A 27896-nucleotide genomic window follows, 5' to 3' on the forward strand; every position below is an offset into this window, starting at 1 on the left:
TGAAGTCAGGTGCGTGCTGGGGGACCCGCCCTCTAGCAGAACCCTGGGGGTCCCCACCCCATAGGCGACCCCCACTGAGGGCCGCAGCTTAGCCAGTGTCCCTGGGGAGCTATGCTCAGGAACCGGCCTGGACTCCCACTTCCTCGATCTCAAGCTAAAAACACACTCCTCTGATGGGAAACAAAACAAAACAAAATTTTTTAAAGACCCAAGCTGGGTTTTAAAACGGCGCTAAGCACCCTCTCCAGCGGCTACACCGTCTCCACTGCTCTCAGGCAGCTGGGGGGCAGAGCGCGGGGGAGGCACAACCTCGTGTGTCAGGGAGGCTGAAGAGGAAGGAGGGAAAGAACAAGAGAAGCAGAGCACCACAGAGCCAGAGACTGCGGCCGGGAGCCTCCCACCACGGGGAGAGGTTCAAGTCGCGGTGACATGCAAGTCTCTGCCGTGAGCACGTGAGCTTCACGTCGAGGAGGAGGAGGAAGACCAAGGCCCACCAGGGCCCCAGACCCGGCTCAGTGCCGGGGGCCAATGCCAGGCAGCGAGCTGGGCAAGGGGGCGGGGGCGGGTGCTTACCATTTTCCCGTGAGACTAGGAAGCATGAAGGGAGGGAAGGAAAGGGGGAGACGGTCACCGAGAGGCTTGGCCCGGCCTGCGGGGCACAGCAGCCTGGCGCAGGCGGGACATGGCCCCTGCCACGTGCCTTGGCTTGGGGGAACCAGGGAAAGGCTCTCCGCCCTGAGGCCTGGTCGGGACCAGGAGCACAAGCCAGCTTCTGCTGGGCTGAGCCCTGAGCCTGGGGCGCGGCCTCCAGGGCCCGGGCTGCTTGTCTGGGACACCAGGCTTGGGAAGCGCTTGCGCACACTGGGTCTGCACCCCACCGTCAGCTGAGGCCAGGGCTGCGCTTCCCAGCAGCTCAGCTCCTGCCCGCCGGGCGGGGCCGCACACAGCAGGTGCTAGTGCTGCGTGCACAAGTCTCCCCAGAGCAGGGGTTCGGTGTCCGACACAGCAGCCGCAGCCTCGCCCCCGCACACACTGCCGGGTCACAGCCTGCTCCAGAAGGGACGGAGGTCCTCGAGGCCAGGCACAAGGCCAGTCAGGATCACAGCGAGACTGAAAGCCAGCCGGGCCCCTGCCTGGCCCCCGGGGAGCCAGGGTCCTGACGTGCCCACCCTGCTGCTGGACCCCTCCGCCCCAGCCTCCGCTGACCCAGGCGGCCGTGCCGCCCATGCGCGGCGTGCCCCGCGGCACACCCACCTTCTTGATGTCCTTGTTGTGCATGGGGTCGTCGGCCATCTTGTGGAGGAGCAGCTCGATGACCTCCCTCAGCTCGTAGCTGTAGCCCTTTCTCTTGCACACGATGAGCACCTTGTCAAACAGGAACAGGTACCTGGCCGGACAGCACGCCAGCGCGTCAGCACACCACCCCGGGGGCGCCCAGCCCGCACGCCAGCGCGTCAGCACACCACCCCGGGGGGCGCCCAGCCCGCCTCTGACTCACCCCGCAGACGGGGCCGGTTCACATCTCTGTCCCCGCTAGACTCCAGGGAGCCCCCAAAGGGCAGGACCTGAATCTGCTGTGGTCTGGCCCTGGCACACGGTAGGTGTGGCCATAGGATGCTGGGCACATGTGGATCATGCCAGTGTCATGTCCCCAGCTTCATGCCCACCCATTCCTGTGGACACCTGGCAGAAAGCCCAATGGGCAGGGCCCGCCGGGGAGGGCAGCCTGCTGTGCAGGCCCCGCTCTGCCCCGGCTCACCAATGCTCGGAAAGAAAGCAGGAAGCAACCAAACTTATGCAGTGCAGAGCCTGGGCCGGCCAGTCCTTCCGTGGAAAGGCCCTGTCACCAGCGATGCCAGGAGCCCCGTCCAGGGTGCCCTCACCTCAGTGCTGCCCCCAGCTCACCTGTCCTGTTTGGTGTGGTTGACGATGGACCGGACTTTCAGCTCGCCGTCGATCTTTGGCCTTCCAAATTCCTCCAGTTTCACTTGCTGGGGAAGAGCAGGAAAGGTCATTAGCAGCAGGGCAGCAGCCACGCACCCCAGGCAGGGGCACGGGGGACCCAGGCACAGACTGGTGACAAGCACCAATGGCTCCCAGCCATGCTGAGGACAAAGGGGGTGGATGGCAGCCAGGGACAGCAGCCTGCTGGCCCGTCTCCTCCTGGCCCCACATGGGCACAAAGGCCAATGGCAGCTCAGTCACGTCTGCAGGCACTGCTGCATGGAGCCTGAGGAGACCAGTAGGAAAAGCCCAACGCCAGGCAAAGCGAGGGAAAGGGCACACTTATCAGAGGCGGCCATGGGCAGTGCTCACAGGGAAGAGCGCGAGGCCAAAGCCCTGGTCGGGGCACTCGGGTTTCATCTCCTGCACTGGCAGGATGCGTCCACCGCCGCGGATTCGGAAATGCCTCTCTGGACAAGAGCCCCGCGCAGCCCTCGAGGGGCGTCCACATAGCTGGGACTAGCAGCAGGGAGTACCCAGGAAGAGCAGCCCCGCCCGGCAGAACCACAGCGAGCCACAGTCTGTCCAACGTTCCTCCATGTGCCCACAGCAGCGAGGGCAGTGGGCATGTGTCACCAGAGTGGGCACCTGCTTGGGCACGAGGCCTCGGCCCAGTCCCTCGAGTACAAAGAACCAGCCAGTGCCAGGGCAGAGGGGGGCTTGGTCTTGGGGACGCCAGTGCCATCGGGCGCAAGTTCTGTTCTCGTTTAACAAGCAGGTGGATGGCACACTAAACGCGTGTCACGAGAGGATGGCCGGTCTGCCGGGACCCCTGCGGGGAACCCTCAGTGTCTGGGCCCCAGCGGGCGCTAACAGTGGAACAATTTTCTGTCTTCTGGTCAGGGAAAGAGTCACGCAGTCACATGCGGGGGAGTCACACAGCTGGGCAACCGCTTTCTGCTCCTTTGCTGGCGCCAAGGCAGGGCAACATCTCTGCGCCGCAGACCGCAGAGGCCCAGGCTCCTCCTACACCTCCAGGCCCCCGTGGGTGAGGAACGGGCTCAGGGCACACAGCTGGCCCGGCATCTAGGTGTCCGCTGCCCATGCTTGTGACAGTGAAAACCACCAGTGAGTGGAAATGTCCACGTCAAAACAAGTGTTCTAGGGCAGGCGATTCTGCCACCTGAGGGACAGCTGGCTGGGACTGGACACTGCTGGTGGCCGTGGGGGGCAGGGTGCTGTCCGACACAGGACAATCACCCCGAATGTCAGCAGTTTGAGGCTGAGGTGGCAGATCCACGCAGACAGCCGTCTCCTGTACCCCTGACCCCGCCAGAGCAAGCTCAGGACAGGTCGACGTCAGCTCTGTATGACGGGGTCCCCAGGGGAGGGGAGAGCGGACCCATCCCTGCCACAGCAGCCGGGGTCACCAAACTCACCAGGTTCTCTATGGAGCTCTGGAACTCACTGATCTTCTTCAGAGTCTCCTTGTCCCGCTTTACCTCGTTGATGTACATTGCCAAGTCCTGGAAACCAACACTGGGGGGTCAGGGCTGTGCCCCACCATGGCGACGGCCCCTCTCGGTCCTGCCAGGGCGGCCGACCCTCGGGACAACAAGGAGAAATGGGGAGTTGGGCGAGTGTCACCTCTCAGAGCCAATGCCGAGAACCTCAACCTGTGGGCTCCTAGGGCAGCACCTAGGGGAGCCCACAGACCCTTCTTTAAAGTTAGGTCGAAGGACATATTTCCACTCCCTGGTGATTTTCACTGTCACAACCCGGGCCAACCCACCTCTCCCCACCTCCACGCAGAGCCTGGGCAGAACTGGCGGTCAGTTAGGTGGGTGTGACAGCCAGGAGCCTATCAGGCTGTTGCAAGAACCCTAGAAGCCACCAGGGGGCAGTGCCCACCACGATCCCAAAAGTCAGCAGCAGCCGGACCCCATGGCCAGTGAGGCCCACAGGGAGCGTGTGCGACCCAGCTGCAGGGACAATGGCTGAGAAACCCCGAAATGGGAAGGGCCAGCCCCGCCCCCTCCTGCCCCCTTTCTCGCTCTGGGGCCTCACTGTCCACGCCCACAGCACTAAGCTGTTCCTCGAGGACCAGTAGTTCAACCGAGAGACGAGAACCCAGTCGGAGGGACAGGCCCCGAGACACAGGGCCCCGCACACCGCCCGATGCCCGGGCCTCTGCCTGCTGGCTGTGGATGGAGGCGACCCTGTTGCAGAGGCAGGGTAGCCACTCCCAGAGGGCCGGGCCTTGCAGAGAGTGACGGCTCTGACCCCATGGAAGCCAAGCTCACAGACCACGAGGGCGCATGCTGGCCGCGGTGCTGCGAATGGGAGAGCAGGCAGCGAGGCGCAAGCACTCAGCGCTCAAAGGGGGGACTGGGGACCCCCGGGGCACCCAGCCTGCAGTGTCCCCGCCGTGGCCACCCCCGCCCCGCCCCCACCCGGGTCCTGCTCTCTGAGGGATGCATCCACAGCCACTGCGGCCCGGTGCAGTGAGCTCACGGGAACACGGGCATGGGGTGCTAAGTGCCACGCTGGCCTGGGGCTCCCTGCCTCAGCTTACCCACCCACCTGCATGGCTTCCAGTGCTTCTTTGAGCTGCTGCCGCTCTGGCCGGTCAGTAGAATGGCTCAGGAGCTCCTGAGGGGGACAGAGAGCCCCAGTTACCCCTTGGGTAGCCCTCAGCCCCCACCAAGTACAGGTGCATAAACAGCAGAGTTCTGGGAACAAAGCCACCCCCGCCTCGCACCCGCTGTCCACACCCTGTACACAGGCAGCGGCTCTCCCACGAGGCACCCCGTACTGATGAGGCTGCTCCCCAGTGCCGGAGACAGTGGGGAGGCCGCTGGGGGAAGGAACATCAGGGCCACCAAAGGCAACAGGCTGGGCTAAGGCTGCTGGTTGATTCATGAAAGTGCTTCGAAGACCCACTTCCCTCGCCCACCTGTCCTTCCTCTTCCCACTGTCTCCGTGGCCGCCAGCGAGCTCACGGACACGCTGAGAGATTCACCACAGCCACCCTCTCTGCCCTGGCCTGAGGGTGCTCCTGTCTCCTTCCCTTTTCCTAACCTCATGGCTGGTTTGGGGCACGTGACCACAACCACCCTCCCTTCCCGACCTAACTGAGCAGCTGGGAGGTCTGCGTGCGCCCGGCTCAGGCTGCCGCTGGCGTGTGTGGAGCGGGCGCGCGGCTCACCTTGAGCAGCAGGTGGTACTTCAGCACGCGCTGCATGGGCACCACCAGCAGGTCCTGCAGCTTGAACTTGCCATCCTGGACCTTCAGCGTGCACTCCTGGGGGGACGGCGTGGGACCCTGAGGGCCACCCCCAGCGCCCACAGGGGGATGCCGGCCCTGCCCCCACCCAGCTCACAACACGTGCGCGTGGGGGTGGGCATCGCGCATAGAGCAGGGGCACACCACCGCTCACACCCTGGGGATGAGCAACGCTCAGAGACTCTGGACACCCCATCTGGTGGCTCCCCTCAGAGCACAGGGCCCTGCCACCCTCCTGCCATCTGACCCGGCCACAGGAGGCTGGGGCCACTCCCAGGGCTCCACTGCACTGCTCTGGGGCCCATGAGGACAGGGCCACCAGCAAGAGCAGCGGCCAGACACGGGGACCCAGGGGGTCTGAGCGGGTCCAGGTGAGCAAAGGACGGACAGGGTGGCGTGTGGGACAACAGGATGAGAGCAGGAGGCCCCCAGCTCCTGGCAACGACACCAGACCCGAGGTCAGCAGCAGCGGGGTCCAGGGCCACATCCTTGCTGAGTCACACCGTACCCGAGGCTGGGGCGCCTTCCAGCCAGGGCAGCGTGCTCCGTCCCCACGTGGTGACACGCGAAGGAGGCAGATGCCGCAGACCTGACCCCCAGCACACACAGGGTGGGTGGGGAGGCTCACCTCCACTTTCTGCCGGAAGTCCTCGCGGCTGGCCAGCAGCTGGTTCAGCGTGCTCTGGGCGTGCTCCATGCGGCTGCAGTACTCCCCATAGATCAGGAGCCTGCGGGCAGGGCACGCGTGGGCGTGGGGACTCATGCATGCATAGGCCCAGCGGTGACGATGCTTGAAGCCATACCAAGCGGGGAGGGCGCCAGCAGGTGTGCAGAGACATGCACACTCACACACATGTGCAACATACCAAGTGCACGCCGAGGGGACCTGCTTCCTTCCCATGCAGCTGCACAGAAGTGCCCCTCGCCCCGGGCCAGGAGCAGGGCGCCCAGACCCTTGGCACAAGACAGTGCCCATTCCCCTCCCACAGCCCGACCTGGGGCAAGGCCCTCACTCTACTCCAGATCTCCAGCCCTGGACTGTCTCCAGACAGTGCACCCCGGTAGCGGCCCCATGGGAGGAGAAGAGCAGGCACCGCCCCCAGGGCTGGCAGCCTCCAGCCTCTCACTGGTGGGTAGCAGCTGGGGACTCCTGCAGGGCGGGCACACCCTGAATGCAGCTCCATTAAGTCTACATGGCCCTGGGTTCCCCAGGCAGAGACGTGGCCCGGGCACCCTCCTCCCAAGACCACGGGCGAGGCAAGGACGCCAGCCAGGGACGCAGTGGGGCTCAGGGGACTGGAGCCAGCTTGACCAGCCACTGCCACACCCGTGCCCTTCCCTCTGTCCCCAACCAAGTCCACGCACCATCCCAAGGGCTGGCACCTTGCAAACCATGTCAGCACCCTCGGAGTTGGGGTGACCACCTGCGACCTCATCTTTAAGTCCACGTGCCCTGAAGACGCTGGGTGACAGTGCCAGTGACCACAAGGACAATGGCGGCCTCCACTGATCAGAAGACAGCTTATGATCCTGTCACCCGTTCCTCAGGCAGGGACACTGGGGTCTCCATGCGTTGCCCAAGAACCACCAGCTGATGGGGACACCCGGCCGCGGAAGTGACTTGGATGGAAGGCCACACGTGTCCTCAGACGGCCACTGTATGTCAGCCAACATCTGCCCCTGCCCCCCAGTTCCACCTGCCATCCGAGACGCTGCACCCCTGGGCACCCAGCAAGGCCCTGCAGGTGCTGGGTCTGTCGCTGGCCAGACGTCCACGGCCTGGGTTTTTCCTACGGCTGGGCTCCCGAGGTGACCCGTCTGCCCCATGGGACCCTGGGCAGCTCTCTTGTCCCACACTTTGGGCGTTTAGCACCAGAACTCAGCCCTGGAGGCAGCAGGCGGGAACACATTTCCCACCTGGGGTGCCTCAGTTCAGAGCTGGCTCGGGGTGGCACCGTCTCTCCCCACGCTCACCAGTGCATGACAGAAAGCGGGCCCCCTTTCTGGACACACAACTGCAGGCCCACACAACTGGCCGAGCCATGGTGCCGTCCTTGGGGTTTCCCAAGGTTCCTGTACCACCCCACAGGGCACCCTGGCCAAGGCTGAGGTCCCAACAGCATGGCTGAGCAGCTCCAGCTACAGGGAGGTTGGAGACAGCCAAGGACAGGCGCTGTCAGCAGTGCTCGTGGCCCTGTGCCCATGGTGTGCTGCCTGCGTGGACCTGAGCCTGTGGCCGCAAAGCGCCTGGCCTCCATGCCTGATACCAAGGGTGCAAGTTGCCCGCAGCCTCGCTGGCTGAGACTTCATTCCCCTTAAATGAGTCTATTCCTAAATTAAGAATTTTAATCTAAAACTTGATTACAATCCCCTACCTTGGGAGGCTCTGGGGAAAAGGGCCGTTTCCTCTTTCTAAAACACTGAACAAAGGCCGCTGAGGTCCCCAGCAAGGGAGGAGAGGGACAGTCACCAGGCCAGTGGCCAGCCTGGAAAATAAGCTGGACAAGAGGCTGGCTATGTGGTCACCAGGTCCTGCCACACTCAAGCTGTCCCCGCATGGACAGACATGACACAGTCTACCCATGCCCTATGCCAGGCGAGCCGACCACCTGCTCCTCACCCCTGTGCCCAGGGTCCTTGGGCCATCAGGTCCTGCCCTGAGCATGAGCCCAGGCCCCAAGGAGAGCCCCAGGGAGCAGCAGCTGAGTGGGAGAAGTGGACTCCCCATCCAAAGTCCCCACGCTGCTGTTCTCCCTGGAGTTGCTGCTGTTGGCTATCCTCGGGGGCCCTTGCTGCAGAGTCATGGGCTGTGTGGCCCCCAGGACACCCTGACAGGCACCTGCAGACCCGGGCTTGGCTGTCATGTTAGATGAGATGCCTGGCAGCGACCCTGCACTTCCCACTGAGGGGTCTCTGGGGGCAGGCAGGACCCCACAGCCCCCCAGAAAACACCATGGCCAGGCTAGCAGCTCTGTGTGTTCCCCAGGGCATGCAAGCCCACGGCTTCAGCAAACAAGGGGCACAGAGCCGCGTACTGCAATTACATAACGCCAGCCACCAAGATGGGGGAGCAAGAGAGGAGGAGGGGGGTTCCGGGGCCCTTTAGACCTAATATGAGGCCTTTAGACCTAACAGGACTCTGGGCTGTACGCTGGCCATACCCCGGCTAGGTGTTCTCATCAAGGCCACACCGGACTCTACACTTGTGTTTGAAAAGTGACTGGATCATGGGGCATCATAGCTGACTGCTGCAAGGAGGCGGGGCCTGGGGAAGAGGCAGGGCCTGGGGGTGTGGCCTGGGAGGGCTCCTTCCTTCCCCAGCTCCTCCCTGCCCTCGCTGCTTCCTGTGCACCATGAGGTAAGCAGCTCCTCCGCCCAGGCCCTCCACATCCGCCCACCGTGCAAGGGCTGCAGCTTCTACATGTGAGACAAATGAGCCTTTCCTCTCCTGAGCTGGAGTGTCTGGTATGGACCCAGTGACCCGGAAGCGCCTGAGGCACTCTGGTCTAGGGCAGCCTCCAAGCCGCACAGGGTCTGTAGGACAGTGGCGCCTGCCCTGCTAACTTTCCCACCTGTGACCGGCACGCCCTCCTGAGACCCACACACTCGCTCACCTCTCCTTGAACTCCAGGAAGACCTTGGCCAGGGTGCCGCCCCCGGCCATCATGGAGACATCGATGGCCCGCAGGAAGCTGTGGTGCACCTTGATGAGGTCCTGGGTGGAGAAGGGCAGTCAGCCCACCACAGGGCGCCCGCCCCTGCCCTCCAGATGCCCCAGGAGGCCTGACGGGGCTGCATGCTGGGCCTGCACCCTGACTGGTGGACACCCGTGCCCTGTGATCAGAAGGTTCTGCAGCACCGGGTGCACAGACGAGCCTGAGCACATTCACAACCTGACACAGGGCAGGAGGGCCGCTGCCCACGGGCCAGGCCGGCCGCTAGGGACACCGTGGCCCCAGGGCCAGCGGGGGCGGAGAAGGCAGCACGCTGTGATCCTGGGCTCTCTCTACTGCACATGGAGCCAAGGGCTCTGGGCAGCCGGCTCAAGGGCCCTGTAGGCTCAGGGTGGGTGGCAGCCTGGGGAGCTGCGGGGCCCCACATTTCACCAGATGGCCACCAGGGGGCATCCTTAAGGTCCTCTCTTCCTGCCCCGGGCTTCCTTCCTATCTGCCATCATGTCCTGGATGCGGCTCACAGCAGGTTGGGGACAGAGGGCGGGAAGCTCTGGGGTCTGGGGGAGGCTCATCAGGGGCAGCGAGCCCGCATCCCCTCAAGTTGACTGGAAGCCGGCAGGGGCCAGAGCTGCTGCCTACGCCGAGACAAGGTGGCGCAGCACTCAGGGGCCGCCTACTGTACACCGTGGGCAGACACTGCCAAGGAGAGAGGGACTTGCTGCCTCCGCTGCCCCAGTCTCTCTCCATCCTAGGGACACTAGTGCCTCCTTGCCCACAGAGAGGCCCTGCTGTCCCCAGACCTGTCAGCCGTGGGACTGCCAGGGACACGGCTCTCTGAGGTCACCAGGGGTGGCAGCTAGGCAGGGTGCCATGAGCAGGGGCCAGGGCCAGAACGCTCACCTCCAGGTTGATGAAGACGCTTGCCATGTCTGCCGGGCTCAGCACCAGCCGCAGGGGGCCCATGTAGTTCTGGAAGACAGAAGCCCACACTGCCACCTTGCCACCGCCAAGCCCGTGGTCACAGTGCCCAGGGGAGGCACTCAGCAGGGCCTGCTGGACCAGCGGGGCTGAGCCATGGTCCAAACCTTCACCCCCATGGCCTAAGCTGAGCTCCAGGGAGGCCAGAGTGGGGCCAGCCGGGGGCCAGGACTCTGGGCTGTACGCTGCCCATACCCCAGCCAGGTGTTCTCATCAAGGCCACGCCGGACTCTACGCTCCACACCACCGCCCCATGCAGCCAGGTGGGCTCAAGCTTAGAAACGTCTTCGCACTCCACTGCAGGCCCGGTGGGTGGGGCAGGGGACAAGGCTGCCCCGGGGAGCTCAGGGTCTGCACCCACATCCTGTGTCCTGACCACAACCCAGCGCAGGATGCCCTGGCCAGCCAGAACACGACCACTACATCCGGGCCTCCACTCAGCGCGGGGAGCGGCCCTCTGAGCACAGAGCTGGGAGCGGCCCCAGAGAGGGGCACAGACAGGTGCCCAGCGCCGTGCCTGGCCCAGTGCATGCTCGGGGCAGAAGCCACAGTGCAACCAGGACAGAAGACAGAGAGGACACAGTACAGGGAAGGAAGGTGAGGGGGCCTCTTGGCGTGAACATGCCCACTGGTGAGGCCAAGGGGCCGCTAAGCCCTGCCCCTTGTTGCGGCCGCCCTAGTTCCTGGCCTGATATTCGCATGCCCTGGGACACCAGCTGGCATCCCCGGAGCCTAGGCCTCCCCACCTTCTCGATATCCTCCAGGGTCCGGTAGTACTTGGCCTCAGTCTCCTGGATCTCCAGCAGGCAGCAGCTCCTCTTGTCGTCCTCAGTCATGCCCATTTTCTAGGGAGGACACAAGACCTGAGCCTGGGCCGCCCTGCCCAGCCGCCAACTGCGTGTCAGGAACAAGGCGCCCTGGCCTCCCAGCTTGGGTGGCTGTGAGGTCACCAGGTGTAAAATGGCGGGGGACACAGAGGGCCCAGTCCCTCCCCATTGTCTTGCAGTTGAGGAGACTAAGGCATGAGGACGGGCAGAGATGTGACACCAGAAAAGTATGGAGGCTCCTAGGCTCCCAGGCTCCTGCTCCCCCGATGCCGACCCTCAAGTCTGCAGTGGCCCAGGAGGGGAGGCCCCAGCACACACAGGCGGAGTCCACCAGCCCCTACCCAGCTGGCAGCGCGCTGGCCACCCTGGGGACCCTCCAGAGTCGACTGCAGTGCAGACTCCCAGACTACACCCACGGCCGGTCACGGCGACAGAGCAAGGGTGGACAGCTCTCCCCAGCACTCTGTTTGGGGTCTTGCAGGCTGAGCGAGACAGAGCCACCCAGAAGGCGCAGGGCAAGCATCACTGTGACATATGCCCAGCATCTGCCCAATGCCCCTGGTGGCCACACCCGTGTCACCCTCCAGGAGACACCCCACAGGCCCCCGTGCTGTGCCCCAGCTCCAACACAGTGTGTGAGAGGGAGCTGCGACCTGGGGCTTCGTGGGGGCTGCTGAAGGCCATGACCCTGCCGTCCCAGGTGCTTGACAATGGGCCCCTGGCAGCAGGGCCCCGTGTTTTCCCCGAGGGGTCTGCGGCCTCCTGGAAGGCGGAGCAGACGGTGTTTGGGCCTCTCCCAGCCCCTTACCTGACACTCACCTGCATGTACCTGATCTGCAAGCATGGGGGAGGGAGAGAGTGAGTGTCAGCGCAGCCACTGTCCTCAAGCTCAGCTTGGGAGCCAGCGCGCCCATCCCGCCTGAGTCCCCACCCGGCCGCCAGGACCTCTCAGGACAGGGCAGGACCGGCAGGACCGGCAGGACCATGTGGGGGCCACGGGCCCTGCCACCCTGGCTCTGTCCTCTTTAAGAAGCCACCATCATGTGACCTTGCGCTCAGACTGTTGAGGGAGCCACAGCAGCAGTTTACCTCAGGGACCCTGGCAGGGAGCAGAGGCCCCCGCTGGGGTGGACGGGAAATGTTGGGAGCGCTGGGTGCCAGGACGCCAGCCGGTCCCGGAACAGGGAGAGCCGTCCCCAGCCTGGCAAGTTGTACAGCCACCCCTGTCCTTTGCTGCGCGTCAGGACCAGGACAACAATGAGCCCTGGGGAGCCCCCGCCATGGTCGGGCTGGGGGTGCTCAGAGAAAGCATGCACAGGCTGAGGGTGGGGACACCCCGAATTCCACAGAGGCCGCTGCCCCTGTGTGCTCACATCACCCCCAGGAGGCCCACGTGCAAGGGATCGGGAGGGAAGTGGCCCCAGTGTACCAGCGCTTATCAATGGACCAGCGCCAACCCTGAGGGTGCAGCCCTACCACACAAAGGCTTGGGGGGGTCTTGCAGGCCCTTTCAGGACAGCTTGCAGGAGAGGATCCTCCAGCACCCCACAAGACAACCCAGAAAGACTGGGGAGCAGAGACCCCCGCAAGGTTCCCCAGCCTCTCCACAGAGCTTGGCGGGGAGGGAACTTCATATGTTTCAGGACTAAATGAGACCTCTGTTCTCGAGGGGAGACTGTGGGGGCTGAGAGACCCCTGCAGCCCCACTCCTTTCCCCAGAGTCTCCCCCAGCTCCGCTTCTCCACCACCTGCTGGTGATGCCCCTACCATACTATCTGCTTTTCGAGAAACCTCCCATGTCTTCAGGGAATGTAAGCAGATCAGAGCCTCCACAGTGGGCAAGGGGCACCACACCCACCCTTTGGGGGCATGGGGGTCCGAAAGGGTTGTGTCCCCCACAGCCCGCCCACCGGACCCCACCTTCCCCAAGCAGCTGTTGCCAATAAGCCTGCACCAAGCAAACTGTCGTCCAAGAGACCATTAGACAACGCCTGTGTGGAAATAAACATCCTCACAGCACAAAGACACAGCTGGCTAATTGAGCACACGCTGGGCTCTTCCTGCTCCACACAAAGAGGCAGAATGAGCCCTCTGGTGTTGGGCTGGTGGCAGAGAGCCTGCTTCAGGCGGAACTCGAACCCTGAACCTTTAAAGGAAAGCTCCACAGAAGCCTGCCCACGGGGCATCGGGTCATATCCAGGGAGCAAGAGCAGTAGGGAGCCCCGAGCGGACAAGAAGGCCCAGGCGCACGCTGCGTGTCCCTCTGCACATACGGGGGCTGTGGGGCCAAGGTCTGTGGAAACAGGGTGGGCTGTGCGGGGTGCGGGCAGGTGCTGGCTTACCATGGGCTGCTGCACTTCCACCTTGATGATGTCCTCGTAGATGTCGTCCCCCTCGTCCTCGCACGGGACGCAGTCGTAGATGTCCTCGCCCAGGTCATGTTCACTGCAGGGGGAGGTAGGTGAGGGAGGAGCCCACAGCCCGGGGGCCGCCCTGGCAGGCTCCCACCTTGGCCTCGGGCCCCGCTCCTCCAGGGGCACTCGGGGAGGCCACCAATGGAACCTGCCCGGGTCCACAGGGCCTGCTGAGGCAAACACTGGGGACACAGCAGAGGCCAGGACCAGGGCCTGGGAGACCTCTGCCTCCCCAGAATCTCTGCTCCTGCCTCCAGCCGAAGCCCCGAGCTCTGCGCTCGGCCTGGGGCCCACCAAATCCTGAGGCCCCAGGGTGAGGGAAGGGGATAGGGCCACACACAATGGTCATACATGCAAGTCTTCCACAGCAGGCATCCAGGCGGCCGAGCGGGCGGGGACACAAGGTCCAACCCGCACCTTCCCAAGTGGCCCCGGGGAGATCCCTGCCTGGGTTACGACGCACGAGAGCGGTCAGTACTCATGGTCAGGGTGCAAGTCCTCCAGGCTTCCCTCTGCCTTCAGGGCTGAGGTCCTGGGCACCTCCTGCCAGAGGCCTTGTGGGACCCTCCCCGGTGCACGACCAACTCCTCCGACGCTGGGCATCAGGGACTCTGCCCAGCGTGCAGCCTCAGGCCACTCTGCCAGTCCTGTGAGTGGTGGCTGCTCGCTGCCTGCCCTGGGACCAAATAGCCTCGTTTTTCCTGGGACCCCCACACCAGGCCCGCGGCACTGCTCAGCTAGTGATGGCCCAATCCACTCACCACCATCCTGCCCCACTGGGGACACCCTGCTGAGGACCAGAGCCAGGGAACCATGGCGGTTCAGGCTGGCCCTGGTGCCCCACGGCCTGGCTCAGCATGGGGCCTGGCCAGTCACTTCTGGAAGGCACGGCCAGGAGGAAGCACTGCCCCGAGACCTGCCACCAGGACCAGGGAGGAACGGAGCAGGGCAGGCATACACAGCAGGGATCCCCACAGGCCCCCAGCATGCAGACACCCCGGCCCCTCCCGGACCTCAGCCTGGGGCACGGTGCCGCATTCTCAGGCTGGTTCAGGTGAGGTCACCAAAGATCAGCTGCGGAGGAGCCGCACAGTGTATTCACAACGAAGGGCTCTCTGTAGCAGCAGGGTCTCTGGAGCCCTGGCACACACACACCCCTCCCCAGGACCGCGCTCCATGGGACAGCCACACAGCGTCACCTGCACCACTCCAGGTCCCAGAGGACAGAGCCAGCAGGGGACCATGATGGATATGAAGGGCTGCCCACCCACCTCCCAGCCCTTGTGTGCCTGCCCCTGGCTCAGACTCACGACACCGTCCTCGTTAGCCTGGGCAATGACCAGCCTGCAGGTGGGGACAAGGGGCGTCGTTGTATGGGGTCAACGCCACAGAGCCCGTGCTCTGGGGTGCGGCCCCCAGGACCCCACACAGGGTGGGGCGGTGTCGGTGAGGTCCATCCCCCAGCAGGTCTAGCAACTGTCTTGCAAGCTGTCACTCACGATGACATAAGTCACCTCTCCCGCCACAGATGCACAGCCCCCGCATTCTGCCTGACAGGCTGTGGGGGCCCAGACTCCTTGGCAGTGCCAGACCCCCAAAACTCCCAAAGCCCCATCAGGAATTCTGACCCTGTGGAACCAAGGCAAGACAAGGAAGCTTCCAGGCCATGAGACTGGACGACACCAGGGGGACAGCGCCACTCCCGCGATGTGTGGGCAGACGCAGCTTAGCTCCAGCCAGGCCGGCGAAAGTGGCCGGATCGGAGGCTTCACTGTCCAATGCCCTGTGAGATGAAAGTTGGGCCTCCACAGGGCCTCCAGGGCTGGCATCCACGGGGCATCCTAACCCACTGCAGGACGTGACCCTGCCCAGTTCGGGTCTGTCCCACAGAGACGCGGATGCAGCCCCGACAGCAAGCTGACCGGAACTGGCCCTGGGATGCAGCCCACGCTGCAGCCAACCAGCCGCACACTTGCGCTCCCTGGGCACGCTGGGTGCTCATCTCTGAAGCTGCACAGGGTGCTGGGCCGAGCAGCACAGAGGCGCCCTGGACCTTGGGTAAGAACAGAACGCGGAGGAAGTCGGGCGGCTCCCGGACGACGATTCAGGCACGAGCTTCAAGGCCGTGGGGAGCGCTGGGCTGCACAAGGTGCTCAGCAGTCAGTCCCTCCCACGTGCCCTTGGCCGGGCCAACTCTGTGTCCAGTGCACACCCGCACCTCTAGGCACCCACAGATGCAATCTCGTTCCGCTGCCAGACACGTTTTCATAGCACTTTCACTGGGGTTTACGAAGACATCAACAGCTTGGCCTGCGCAGCCCACCCGCCCGGTCCAGGTGTTCTCATCTCCTGGGGGGTCTCTCTTTCCCAGCAGCCTCCCCATCCCTGTCACCTCCTTTTCACTGGGGAGCAACTTCACCCGGTGGACACCGTCAGTGGCACCGTGTGTCACACCTGCTCATGCGTGTCTTCTTCTCCTCTGCATCATTTCTGAGGCCCTAAACGTGCAGCTGTCTGTACCTGTGGCTGCTCCTCCATGTTGCTGAGGACCAGGGCATTGAGGAAGAACAGTTTGAGATGCATTCTCCCCCTGGATGGTCACTTTGGCTGTTTCCAAGGAGGGGTTATTGTATGCAAAGCCATCATGGGAGCATTCAGGTCCTGCATGTCCATGTAAGTGTGTGCCTGTGTGTGCGTGTGTGTACACACGTGTGGGGACAAACACTCTCACTTCCTTTGGAAACGACATCCCCCAGGAACGGAACTGGCAACTGCCCTGCGCTTTCCCCAAGCGGCCGCAGCATCTGCCTCCCCACCTACAGCGTACGCTGGTTCCAGGGGCTTCGTGTCCTCCTTTGTCCTGTCATTGCTGGGCCTTTTCATTTCAGCTACTGGTAGGAACACGGTAGAGCCCTGCTGCCCTTTTATTTTTAGTTTGCCTGATGACCAGTGATGCTGAAGATTTTTTTCCACATACTCACTGTGCAGCTTCTTTCATGAAAGCTCTACCTGAGACTTCTGTCCATCTCTAAAAGTCAGCCATTGGTTTCTTTCTTATTGAATTTTAGGAGTCCTTTTGCATAAGGTGGACCAAGTGCTTTGTCCTGTAGGTTTTGAGTCCCTTCCCCTGCCGCCTCTAGTGCAGTAATTCATTTTCTTTATGTGCTTTGGTAAGCATTCATTTATAATTTCATGATGTCTGGTTTACCACAATTTCCTTTCATACTATCTTAAATTCTATCTACAAAATCCAATCTTGCTTAAAAATCTTTGTTTTCGTTGAAGTCACAAGGGATAATTCTCTTGTATTTTCTTATAAGAGCTGTACACATTCATTTATTTTATTTTATTTTTTTGGTACTGGGGATTCGAACTCAGGGCCTTGCGCTTGCCAGGAAGGTGCTTGTGCTGCTGAGCTATATCCCGGCCCAAAGAGCTGTACACTTTCAGTGTTTATGTTTGGGCCTCTGGTTCATCTCAACTTAACTATGCATATGGAGTGAGGTAGGGGTCCACTTTTTCCCACAGCAATACCCAGGTGTTCTGGGATAACTTGTCAAAAACTTCCGTTTTCCCACAAGGCTTCTAGGATATCTTGGAAAAAAATCCAACTGACCACACAGGAATCTATTTTGGAACCCTCTGCAGTATTCTATTCCACCAATCCATTTATCCATTGATCCTTATGTAAATACCACTGTTCTATTTCAGTTTATAGACAATCTTGAGATCAGGTGGTATAAATCCTCTACCCATGTTCTTTATGAGACTGTTTATACTATTTTATAGCCTTGTGCATTTTCACATAAACTTTAGATGATCCTTTTATCAATATCTGAAAAACAAAAGGTCTGCTGAGCTCGTGACAGGAAGTGTATTGTATTAGCATTTTGCAGAGAAGTGACTTCTTTTTTTTTTTTTTGTCTTTGTGAGACAGGGTCTCACCATGCAGTTCATGCTGGCCTTGAGCTCACTTTGTAGCCCAGGCTGGTCTCGAACTCACAGCAATGCTCCTGCCTCAGCCTCCCGAGTGCTAGGATTACAGGTGTACGCCACCACATCCATCTAGAACTGACTTCTAATATCACCTACCAATCCATGAAAATAGTATATACTTCCGCTTACTTAGGCCTCAGATTTCTGTAGGTAATGTTTCGTAGTGTTACCCTTAAGGTTTTAGAAACTACTGGCTATGTATATGGAGTATGCATGTGTTTCAGTGTTTTGCCCCCTACCTCCTTTACTCTTCTTCTGGAACACAAAACACATTTATTATAGACTACTTCATTCTAATTGGCATGTATGTAACTCCATTCTGAATCCTATTTCTTTCTGTTATGGTATACTGAAGGATGAACTCAGGACCTTCCCACTGAGCCACATTCCCAGCCCTTTTTTTTATTTTTGTTTTGAGACTGAGTTCTGCTAACTCACTAAGTTACCCAAGCTGGTCTTGAACTTGTCATCCTCCTGCCTCAGCCTCTCTGAAAGCTGGGATTAGAGGTGTGCACCACCAGACCCAGCTGAGGCTCTTTTCATTTTCTCTGATGCTTCTCTGTTATTTAAAGTGTATAACTCCCATGGAGCTATCGTCAAGTTGAATGACTCCTGCCATCTGCAAATCTCCATCAAGCTGATCTCCTGATTGCTCATTTCAGGCAGCATGCATTTCACCCTCGAATTTCCTTTGATGATTTTTAAATAATGTGTATTTCTCTACTATATCTCCCCATCTGCTCATCTGTCCTATTTCCTTCTAAGTCCTTGGCCATATTTATAAATCTGCTGTGATGGTTAATTTTCTCTGTCAACCAGCTGGGCTGAGGGATGCCCAGATAACTGGCAAAACACTACTTCTGGGTGAGTCTGCAAGTGTTTCTGAAGGGGCATTGGAACCGGCAGATGGGGCAATGGAGCCTGTTCTCTCCGGGGTGGGTGGGTCACATCCAGCCCACCCCAGACTCACAGAGGACAAAGCAGGAGAGGGCAGATGTTTCCTCTCTCTTCTGCAGCTGGGACGGTCATTTTCTCCTGCCCTGGACACTGGAACTCCTTGTTCTTGGTCCTTTGGATTCCAGGACTTTCACCAGCACCCTGACCTCTGTTTTACGTCTCTGGCCTCGAGCTGGGAGTTACAACACTGCCCCGGGTTCTCCGGCCCGTGGACTCAGGCTGGCTCACACCACTGGCTTTCCTGGGGTTCCCACTCGAGGGCAGCACAGCCCGAGGCTTTCGGTCTTCCCCAGTTGCCTCAGCCAGTTCCCATAACAAATCCTTCTTCCGTATCTGTACATGCCCTACTGGACCCGTTTCCCTGGAGAACCCTGACTACCACCGCTGCTGATTACCACATCTGGGTCATCTTAAGGACAGCATCAGTGGACCCTTTCTTCCACAGCATGACTCATTTTCTCCTGTTTTGCAAGCTGGATGATTTTTTTCTATTGGTCACTGGACCTATGAGTGATATGATACACTGACGATACACGGTGGGAACTCTGGATCCTGGGATTTCTGCTGAAGAGTCGTATTTGCTCTAACAGAGAACTTGGATAGTCCCAGACTTCTAACTCCGTCCTCCCTGCAGTGGGTGGAGCTGAAACAGCTGTTGTAATATCTTGCTGGAAACCTCAGGTCTTTCCTGGGCGAGTGGGCTACACAGGCAGCCAAGGGCAGGGAGGATCTCATGTGCAGACTGGGGGCTGTATCCCCCGACTCTTCCACCTTAATCTTCAGACAGTTCCACCCTCCCAAAGTTTAGACCTGAAATGTTCCCTAAGCCCCTGGGAGCAAAGGCCTAGTCTCCAGCTGGTGGTGCAAAGTTCACATGGTGCGGCCCAGGGTAACGAGGCTAGACCCCTGGGGGATTCCCTTGAAGGGGATTCCAGGATCCCAGCCCTTTCCTCTCTCCCTGTTTCCCAGTTGCCTTGAGGCAGTCAGCTGGCCACATGCTCCCACCTCAATGACCTGTGCCACCACAGGACTGAAACCTCTGACACCGTGAGCCGACATAAACCTTTCCAGGTTTTAAACTAACTGACTCAAGTATTTTGATGCAGTAATGGGAAGCTGACTAACCTGCCCTTGAAATCTGTGCTTTCTACATAGAGTGGGGCAGGACCTATCCACAGGAAAGACCACAGAGGCCAGCATCCCATCCATGCAAGTGCATCCCTCACTGAGACTCGCTCAGGTTTCTCTCAGGGTTGATGACTCTCCAGTGTCTTCAAATGTTTTTCTAAGTAATTTTCAAGTTGTGTCATCTCTTGCTACAGAGAAGTCAGTCTGATCTCACTACTGTGTTACTACCACGGGTCTGACATTGCATACTATCGCTATAGTTCTCGAACAGGTCCGTTCTACACCAGGGTAAACTGAGACACAGAGAGGCAGAGTGGCCTGTGCTCACCACAGTACCCAGAGCCTCCTTCTCTTGCAGGGAGCCCCCTGTGAACAGATCCACAAGGTAAGGGACATTGACACACTTATCCCAAAAGCCTGAGGCTCATGCACGTCCACCTGCAACTCCCCTGGCCTGGGAGCTCGGAGCTTGGGTGCCAGCTGCCAGGAGCACAGGATAGCAGATTCTACCTGAGGCCACTCCTCCAGCTGCAGGGTCACTACCCACACCTGCCAGGAGCTGGTGGGCACCTCCACTTCCCACCTGCAGCATCCCTTGTTTGCCTCCTCTCCAACCCTCCCCACGAACCAGGTGAGCTTGCAGGTGCTTTCTCTGCTGAGGCCGCCTCTGCCCAGTGTACTCCCCTGACCACTGCTTAATCCAGGCCAGTGAACACCGAGAGAGAGAGGGGCTTCTCCCTGTTACTGCAGATCATAAAACCACATCATACACATATTCCAAATTACAGGAAGTGGGGAGAAAGCAGAATAAGTGTTTCTTGGGGCTGGGGATTTAGCTCAGTGGCAAAGCGCCTGCCTGGCAAGCGCAAGGTCGTGAGTTCGGTTCCCGGTACCGGAGAAAAACCAAAAAAAAAACCAAAAAAAATAAGTGTTTCTTTAAAATGAAAAAATTGTGAAAGTGAAATGAAATGTATTCATTAAAAAGAACAAACGCTCATAAGATAAACTCAGCAACTAAAAAACAAAGGCCAAAGGATCTGACTGGGCTAATCTATGTTTATTCTAAGGCAAATCCTGCACCAGAAACCCTCTGGATCCTCGGGCACGAAGATGATGAAGGTGCTGCACCTTCACGGTCTGGGTGGGAGGCTGGCTGGTCAGCAGGGGCCCAGGTCCTGTGTCCAGACACCTCTTAGGAGAGGGGCACAGCCAGAAGCGACACTGTTTGTGGTGTTCGTTCTGGGTGGAGTGATGAGCTCTGGCTCCTAAGTGCCTCTTCTGTGGCCAGCACTGGTGGGGACGTTCCACTGTGACTCTGCGTCTCCCTGGGAAGGCGTCACCTCCGAACACGAGCTTCCTACCAGGGACATCACCCTCCACAAGGTCTGGCCCACGTGGGACGACGATGACAGGCTTATGTCACGACCAGCTGGCCCCCAGGAGGATGCTGTCTTCCGGTTTCTCACAAGACACAGCTTAGTGAGGGTCCAGCTGAGACCAGAATCCCAGACAGCCCTGACAAGACGCCATGCAGCAGCCTGAATCACCCCGTCCAGCCCTGCCCAGCCCTGCCCCAACTGTGCCAAGCACCACCAGCCTCTGGACCCCCACAGGCCTGTTCCCCTGCACTCTGCTTGTCCTTCCGGATGTTCTAACCACACCCAATGCTCTCCACTTTTATCTTTCAGGTAGATGAACATCCCCGCCACTAGACTCAACCAGCATGAGCGCCCCCGTCGCCTCTAGCACTTGATTCTCACTTGTGGCTGGGGAGAAGAGGCAGCTGGGTGAACTGGAACCGGAGTCTCAGCCCTGACGGTTTCCAGCTGAGAAACGCGTAGGCAGCCTAAGCCTCAGCTTCCACAGCTGCAAAGGGAGACAGGAGTTGCAAGGATCCGCCACCTGTCAGGGGCCAGCACACGGCATGTGCTCAGTTTGGGTGGCCACGGCCCCCAGCCTGGGGGTGGACGCAGTCGACGAGGTGAGTGTACCTCAGGGCCTGACTCAAGAAGCAACACTGGGCAGGGCACGGTGGCGCACACCTGTCACCCCAGCATTCTGGAGGACGAGGGCCAGGGAGACCCTGTATCCAAAGGCCAGGAAAAAGAAAAAAGAAAAAAAGACAAAAAGAAGCAGCAGCAACACTAAAAGTGATGACTTCTGGAAACAGAGGACCAGCGAGTTAAGAGCTCCCCTGCAGGACGCCGTGCTGACTGATGCTAAATCCCGACAATTACTCCTCTCCTCACCACCACCTTCGGCCTTCCCCTACTCCAGACCCCAGGCCAGAGGAGCCCCTGAGACCCTGCCGGCCGTTCTGAGGGGCAGCTGCTCAGACAGGCCGCACTCCCTGCCCGGGACAACCACCAAGCAACAGTGGGCAACCTCTGTCCCCGGCTGCTGGTGCACCTGGGGGTTTATGGGGGACGTAAAACATCGCTCCTGACAGGCTGGTATGCACTGCTGCACGGTGTACCGTCCTTGCGCCGGTTACCAGGCAACCAGAACTGACACTTCCTGACCTCGGACCACGCCAGGCTGTGCTCATCTCTGGGGCTGCTGGGGTGGGAGCAGCGTAGACTGTGTGGCCACAGGGTCCGAGTGCGGGACAGACAGACAGTCATCACTCGTCTCAGCAGCGCTGGCCACAGCCTGTGCATGGGGGCTCCTGTCCCTGCAGGTGGGGGCAGGCCGGGGAGAGCAGCTCCCTACCCTGTGTCGTAAAGCCAAACTGGGTCAGGCCTGCCTGGCCACGGACTCCCCAAGGGAGCCCTGTTCTGAGGGGCTGCACCCTGCTCGTGGCGGAAACTCTCTCCTTCCAAGAAGCAGAACAGCCAGCCTCCCACCACCTAAAACCACTCAGGAGCCAAACAGGAACCACACCCGGGCCAGGCCGGGTCACAAGCGCTCGGGGCTCAACGAAGGCCGCAAGTTTCAGTTCCTCCCCTGCCACGCGAAGCAGCCACTCCTCTCTGGGGCCTTACTTTCCACAGTGCTTCGAGGGCTGTGGGCAGGGAGTGGGCCCAGGCCTGGCGTGGGGTGTGTGGTGTGTGGTGGTGGACGGCACAGGCAGCCGCCTCACGGGCCCTGCAGCACAAGGACTGTGACTATCCTCAGCACCGTGTCCCCCAGCACTTCCTCCTCCCAATGCAGGCCGGGCCCAGGTCAAATGATCCCTCCGTGTCTTCTGTGTTCTCTGTGGTCACCTATCTGGGCAGCCAGGAACAAAGGCAGGAAGTCAATGGGAACTCGGAGACAGAGGTCAGCCTGAGGTCCAGGGAAGGTGCCCTTCCTTCAGCCTGCCAGGGTTAGGGAAGCTCCTCGGAGAAGGGGACCTGTCATCTGGGTTTTGCAGAATCAATATGAGTTCAGCAGTCCACATAGAAGAGAGTATATACAGGATGCGGCTCTACAACAAAGCCCAGATCTCTGGCTCAGCCTTGTTCCATGTCCCCCAGGGTCAGGTCTGTACTGAATGCAGAGAAAACAGTGTGGGAAAGGCCAGGTCTTCATTTCTCCGGAGTTTCCAGAAGACAGTAATAGGTGGCTGATTTTGTGGGGCCCTTTGTGGACAGAACAGGACTCTCTCCTTCCGGGCACAGCCCGGCTGGTCACTGCTCTCCGCTGGAAGACGGCAGAGCACCGTGCATGCGTTTAATGCCCCCTCCTGTCGCCTGCAGAGACTTCACAGAGGGGAAGAGGTTTAGGGAGGAAAGCGCCTGCGCTCTCAGCGACACAGGGCCCAGCCCCCTGGCCTGCCACACAGGGCAGAGCTAGGACGCAGGGGTTCATGGCCACAGAGGCCCCGACCCTCCCGGCAGCCCAGGCACACTATGGTCGTGCTGTGCCAAGGGGCCAATGAGGCATCCCGGGGACAGGAGGGTGCCGAGGGCTGCGGCAGCTGGCCCCGGGCCGGGCTGAGCCAGAGGCACCGAACAGCCCATTTCCTGTGTGGACCGGGCAGAGGAAGCCTCCTGCAGATGCACAAGGACGAGGGGGCTGGCCGTGTTCACCAGGTGGCCGCAGGCCAGGACCCAGCCTGGCAGTGTCTAGCAGAGCTGTGCCCCGGACGCTGGCTTTGTGGATCCCTTGTGGCAAGTTCCTGGAAGCAGGCAAGCCTCACAGGCACATGCTGAGGACCAAGGGACCATGCAAGTCTCAGGACCCGCACACGGTCCCTGAGTGTCTGCCACACGGGCGAGGACTGGGGTCGGAAGGGAGGCGGCTGCACCTCGAGGTCTAGCCACAGGTGTCCTAACCAAGCAAGGACCAGGGGAGGGCCAAGGCCTTGCTGTCCCACCGTCTCCTCCACGAAGGGACCCAGGGTCAGGGTCCTTGGGCAGAGAGATCATGAGGCAAGAGACCCTTGCAGAGCCAGCCCAACGCCAGGCCCCGCCAGGCCTTCCTCCTCCTGGCCAACCTGGGGTCAGGCCTCGAGGGGACAGCTGTGTCTTCCCAGGGCACAGGGAGGGTGCTGTCTAACAGGGCAGGGGCATGTCTGGGTACCTTTCTCTCAGGGGTGTTTTCGGAGAATCTCTTTCAGACTTGTCACCACTGGAAGAAGCAGCTCCTTGGGTGGACATGAGGCGTCCCCAAGTCTCCAAACATGGCCTTTCTCTCCTTGTCCCACAGGTTGGGGCCGCCCAAGGGAAACCGAGGCAGCTGAGAACTCGGGAGGCAGCTGAGAACAAACCTGCTCTCGGTGCAGTGGCAGAGCCAAGACCCAGGCTGCCAGGGGTGGGGGTGCAGGTCACAGGCAGGGGACAAGGACTCGCTCTCCACCCCAGCCCCCTGTAGAACAGGTGCCCAGCCTCCCCGCAGGGGACACCTCCTGCACTAAACGCCTCTCCCACCCAAGCGCCTTAAAGAAATGGCTGCAGCGATGCCATGGGACACCAGGCTCTCTGCAGAAGTTGCGGGTGAACTGTAGTCCTCGGAGTGTCACGGTCACATCTGTTTAAGCCTGAAAACCACTTAGGCCCTGAGGACCGTGAGGGCAGCATGCCAGTGAGGCAGGCACCCATGTGACCACCCAGGCTCTGCAACCTCAGGGGACCTGTGGGCCATCTGCACGGGCGCACCCAGTGCACAGATGGGGAAACTGAGGCTCTCAGAGGACTGGGCCCAGAGCGACACAGAGACTGCCTGAGACCAAGCATGCGGCCAGCTCTGCCTGCTCTGCCTGGGACCAGGAATGGCCCCACCATGTCACCCGGGTGCGCAGGCAAGAGGCAGGCAATGAGGCAAAGCCAAGCACCTCTGGGGATCCCAGTGTCCCGGCCGCAGGAAGGCTGAGAAGCAGCGGACCTCAAGTCCATACGGTGGCCACTGCTCGGAGCCGTGGCCCAGGGAGCTCCCGGCACCTGTGTGCTCCAGAAAAATGTCTCAGTCAGGGGCATCCAGTGCAAGCCAAGCCAGGCCACCGTAGACAGAGCCTGGATGTGTCCAGTCACTGTCTCCCCACAGTGGACCAGAGTCCACTGGCACTGAGGGCCACATGGACCCCTCAGCAGACAGGGACCGATGGGTCACCAGGCCCCGCCCTGCCTCCCGTGACTGCTGCCGCCGTGACGTGGTCCCTGCTGTCCCGCACGCTGTCGGTTTCAGCTGTCGCTCTCCTGAGCAGCCTCCCAAGCCGCCTGTGTGGACACTGGCCCTCTCTGCTCCTGTGTGACTGGCCCACGAGTGCGTGCATGCAAGCCCCTGTGCACAGCTCATCTCAGCCTGCAGGCCCTGACCCAGCAAAAATAAAGTGAGCGCTGGGCGCGCCTGGGACGATACTGAGTGCAGGGTTACGGCTCCGACGTGGGCTCGCTCTCCCCAGAAGGACATTCTGCACCCGAGACCCAACTGCCGGCTCCAGCACAGTGAGCAGAGAGCAGCCATGCAGAACTTCAGTGCCCGCAGGGTGGGGGAGCCCAGGGCAACATGAAAAGGATATTACAGAGCACAGCTTTAAAAGAATGCGGCTTCCCCGCCGATGAACCGCAGGGCAGCGTTTTGGGTCCATCAGGTCAAATAAAATCCGTTCTTACAACTGATTTCTCCTGGTTCTTTTTACTTTTCCGCACTGCCGGCTAGAAAGCCCCAGGCACACATGTAGCTGCCTTTGATTTCTGCGGCACCGCATGTCCACCACCACCACCACCACCACAGACGGGAGAGGACGGGCAGGTTCCCCATGCCACCACCCCAACGCTGCCATCCGTCTCCCCACAGTCCCACGGGGAGGGTGCCGGCTTCACACGACCCACGGGAGGGAACTGAGGCACAGCGAAGCAGCAGCTTTCCAAGACCATGAGCGTAGGAGACGACGGGCGCAGGAGCAGTCCTGCGTGGGGACGCACCTGTCTCTGGGGGCGATGGGCACGTCTGCTCACCCTCACCCCGCCGTCCTGAAGGAGCCTGGGGCCCCCGGAGGCTGAGCTGTCCCCTACTAATCATCCCCAGGCCCGACACACACAGTGTTCAGCAACACCGGGTGACAATGAATTAATGATCAAATGAACGACGGTGCTCCCACACGACGGCCCCCGGCCAGGGCCCTCCCTGGGGGACACGCAGCCCTGGGAGCCTCGCCTGGCATCGGGACGGTTGTGGAGCTCGTGCCCCGCTAGCTGGGAGGGTCCAGCAGATGTGCTAGGCGACCATCACCCGGGCCACCTCCTCAGCTGCTGTCTGGCACATTCACAGCCGCATTCCCTCCCCGCGTAGCATCCAGATAAGCCGCGTCAGGGCTGTTTGTGTAACGGCTAAATATCAATGCCGAGTCCACAGGGACCGGATGCTAGGAAACCTTGTTCTTCCATGAAAGGAGAGGAGGAAAAGCATGAAAAATTTATTAAACTTGAGCCACTGGGACCAAGCTGCAAGTTAAAGATCCAAATGCATTCCCCGTCCCTCTAATTTACAATCTTCGTCCGCGATAACTGCTGCCATAAGGAACGTTGGACTCAGGAGGCTCTTGGATTTTCCTCTCCTGGAGAGCTGGTGCTAGGGACTGAACCTGGGGTACTTGCTATCACTGAGCTACATCCCCAGCTCTCCCTCCCCTTTATTTTTTATTTAAGCCGAGTGTTGCTAAGGCACTAAGTTGCCCAGGCTGGGCTTGAACTTAAAATCCTCCTGTTTCAGCCTCTGAGAGAGGATTATCAACAAGTGCCACACACCTGGCTGCAGCTGACTTTTCACGTCACAGAGTAACGCCACTGGGAGAGGCCAGCGCTTCCTGCGTGGACCATTCCATCTTGTTTTGAATCAGAACTGTCACCACCAGGCAGGGCAGAGAAAGGGGAGATACAGGCGCTGGGCTCAAGGCCTGACCTGACCCGCTGCACAGGACACGTGGGTCTAAACGGGTCCCACCGCACTTGACGCGGGCCTGGTCACACTGGTGGCGGTCTGAGGAGCCTGTCGGTTGGCACCCAGAGATTCCCACTGAGACCATACTTCCCACGGGGCGCCTGCCCACGGTGCCCCCGTCCTGGGGCCCACAGACTATGCCACTGTCTCTGGGAAGCACAGCCCCACCTCAGCTCGGACCCTGAGCAGAAACAGCAAGTTAAGGGCTCTGGGGGGCACTGCGTGCCAGCTGGAGAACTGGGCACAGATGGGTCAAATGGTGCTCTGCCGCTTATTAGCTCTGTGACCTCGGCCAAGGCATCCCCTGTCCCTGGCCTGTTTGTCTGTGAAAGGCAGGTAACGGGACAGACGGGAGGGACGGTGAACTCGAGGGGAGGGATCCCCAGCACAGCGTGGCCCCTGAAAGCTTGCAAGCGCCGCCCCCCACGGCTGCGGTCCTATCGCACTATGGGCGCTGCCAGGGGCTGTGCTCACAGGAACGCAGGAGCAGGACACTGACCGCCTCTGCAGGGTGATCCCCACACGGCAGGGGCTCACAAGGGTGCAGAGCTTGGTGGGCTGGTGGTGGTGTCAGCCAGGGTGGGGTGCGTGAGGATCCCCGAGCCTGGCCGTAGAGGGATGGTGGATAAGGATGGAAAGGAGGGAAGCGGGCACTGAGCCTGACTTCTGAAAGCAACACAGCTGGCAGAGGTGCAGTCCCTGCTCCAAGCCACCAGCCTGGGTCCCCAGACCTCCCTGCGTCCCCGCCTTCTCCGAGCCTACATTCCAGGAGACCCTGTGTGTTGGGGTGCACCCTTTCTAGAAACACCTAGGGTGCTCCCTGATGCCTGAGACTGGCTGTGGTCACAATGGCAGCTGGGCAGGGACCCCAATCCCTGGATGCCAGCCTCAAGGGCCCAGATTCCCGGTGGGCACACTAACCCTCTCACCACAGATGCGTGGGGGGCCCCAGGCAACCCCCTACCTCCGGGTGCACCCTAGGCCTAGAAGCCTAGCTCCCAAAGACAGGCTGGGGCTGAGGATCCCTCAGGTGCCGGAGCTGGTGGAGATGCACTGAACCGTGGCTGGCTTAGTGTTTCTGTGGCCAGGGGTCCTGCACACACCGTTCGCCCGGCCATATCCAGAGTCCCTGCCCGGGCCTCAAACCCTACGAGTGCTCAGGAAATACCGGGCAGCTCACATGGTGCCACTTCAGGCCTGCGTGCGTGCAGGCACAGGGGGAGGAAGCAGCGAGGAGTCCCCAGCAGGGCACTGGGCACGGGGACTAGGGCCACCGGGGACCACCCGGCACTTCTCAGCCTCGGTCCCTGCTCTGCAGAACGTGGCGCCG

General features: G+C 60.6%; 1 protein-coding gene across 2 annotated transcripts in view; it reads right to left on the minus strand.

The window, feature by feature from the left end:
- Nucleotides 1-27896, minus strand: part of Vav2 (vav 2 guanine nucleotide exchange factor) — a gene marked incomplete at its 5' end in the record, with an annotated part of 136079 nt that overhangs the window by 17351 nt on the left and 90832 nt on the right. For both annotated transcript variants that reach the window (XM_005408460.2, XM_005408459.2), the window contains 10 exon segments: nucleotides 1255-1387; nucleotides 1906-1991; nucleotides 3384-3470; nucleotides 4528-4596; nucleotides 5153-5248; nucleotides 5859-5958; nucleotides 8845-8945; nucleotides 9805-9873; nucleotides 10629-10727; nucleotides 13052-13154. In XM_005408460.2, coding sequence (XP_005408517.1) covers nucleotides 1255-1387; nucleotides 1906-1991; nucleotides 3384-3470; nucleotides 4528-4596; nucleotides 5153-5248; nucleotides 5859-5958; nucleotides 8845-8945; nucleotides 9805-9873; nucleotides 10629-10727; nucleotides 13052-13154 — 943 coding nt within the window.

The sequence above is a fragment of the Chinchilla lanigera genome, unplaced genomic scaffold (assembly GCF_000276665.1).
Source record: "Chinchilla lanigera isolate Chin_1 unplaced genomic scaffold, ChiLan1.0 scaffold00112, whole genome shotgun sequence".
Taxonomy (NCBI): domain Eukaryota; kingdom Metazoa; phylum Chordata; class Mammalia; order Rodentia; family Chinchillidae; genus Chinchilla; species Chinchilla lanigera.